Source organism: Chaetura pelagica, unplaced genomic scaffold, assembly GCF_000747805.2.
Source record: "Chaetura pelagica isolate M959 unplaced genomic scaffold, ChaPel_1.0 scaffold551, whole genome shotgun sequence".
Classification (NCBI taxonomy): Eukaryota; Metazoa; Chordata; class Aves; order Apodiformes; family Apodidae; genus Chaetura; species Chaetura pelagica.
Window position 1 is genome coordinate 463,280 of NW_009952067.1, and position 702 is coordinate 463,981.

The following is a 702-nucleotide window of genomic DNA, read 5'->3' on the forward strand; positions in this document are numbered from 1 at the left end:
ATGAGCAGAAATAGGGAAAGATTCATTGAAATACTGGAAAATTCTTTTTCACAGAATGAAAAGATTCCCCCAGAAAACAAGCTGTTTTCCTACAGAGGTATTTTATACCCTGCTCTACTTAGCAGCCCAGAAACTTTTGAAGCTATGAAATCCTTTGAAGCCAGGAGTGATGATGTGATTCTAGCAGGCTATCCTAAAACAGGTGAGTGTGGTTTTCTTGAGTACACAATGCTGCAGTCCAGAAGTTTGTGCCATCATTTAACCCGGCAATAATATCTGACAAAAGCTGTGGTGACAACAGACTTCACTGGATTAGAATTTAAGTTGTAAGGCATCTCTGGAGATCAAAACCTCCTGCTCAAAAAAAGTTTGTTACTTCAAAGTAAGGTTTGGTTGCTTAAGGCTTTGTACAGCAGATTTTCAAAACTTTGAGGGTGGAGGTTCACCAGCCACTGGAAATCTATTGCAGTATTTTCCCACTATGGTGTTTTTTTGGGGGGGTTGATTCTGGGCTTGTTTGTTTGCTTGTTTTAGTTCTATGCAGTGAGATATCCCCTTGTGATTTGCAATATGCCCCTTTTGTAATTTCCTGGCTGATTTTTCAGAAGAGTTTGCTCTGTCTTCATCACAACCTCCAGTATTGGAACACTGCAGTGAGATTTATTCATACCTTTTTTTTTTTTTCCTCCAGCCTGAGCAGAC

The 702-nt window shown here is 39.7% G+C and overlaps 1 protein-coding gene across 1 annotated transcript in view; it reads left to right on the forward strand.

Annotated features, from left to right (window-relative positions):
- The window catches only part of LOC104395607 (sulfotransferase 6B1-like), a 7,175-nt gene continuing 6,473 nt past the window's right edge, over window positions 1–702 (forward strand). Inside the window, exon 1 of the mRNA XM_010005323.1 lies at window positions 1–202. Within this exon, the coding sequence (XP_010003625.1) occupies window positions 1–202 (202 nt within the window). The remainder of the gene's footprint in view (window positions 203–702) is intronic.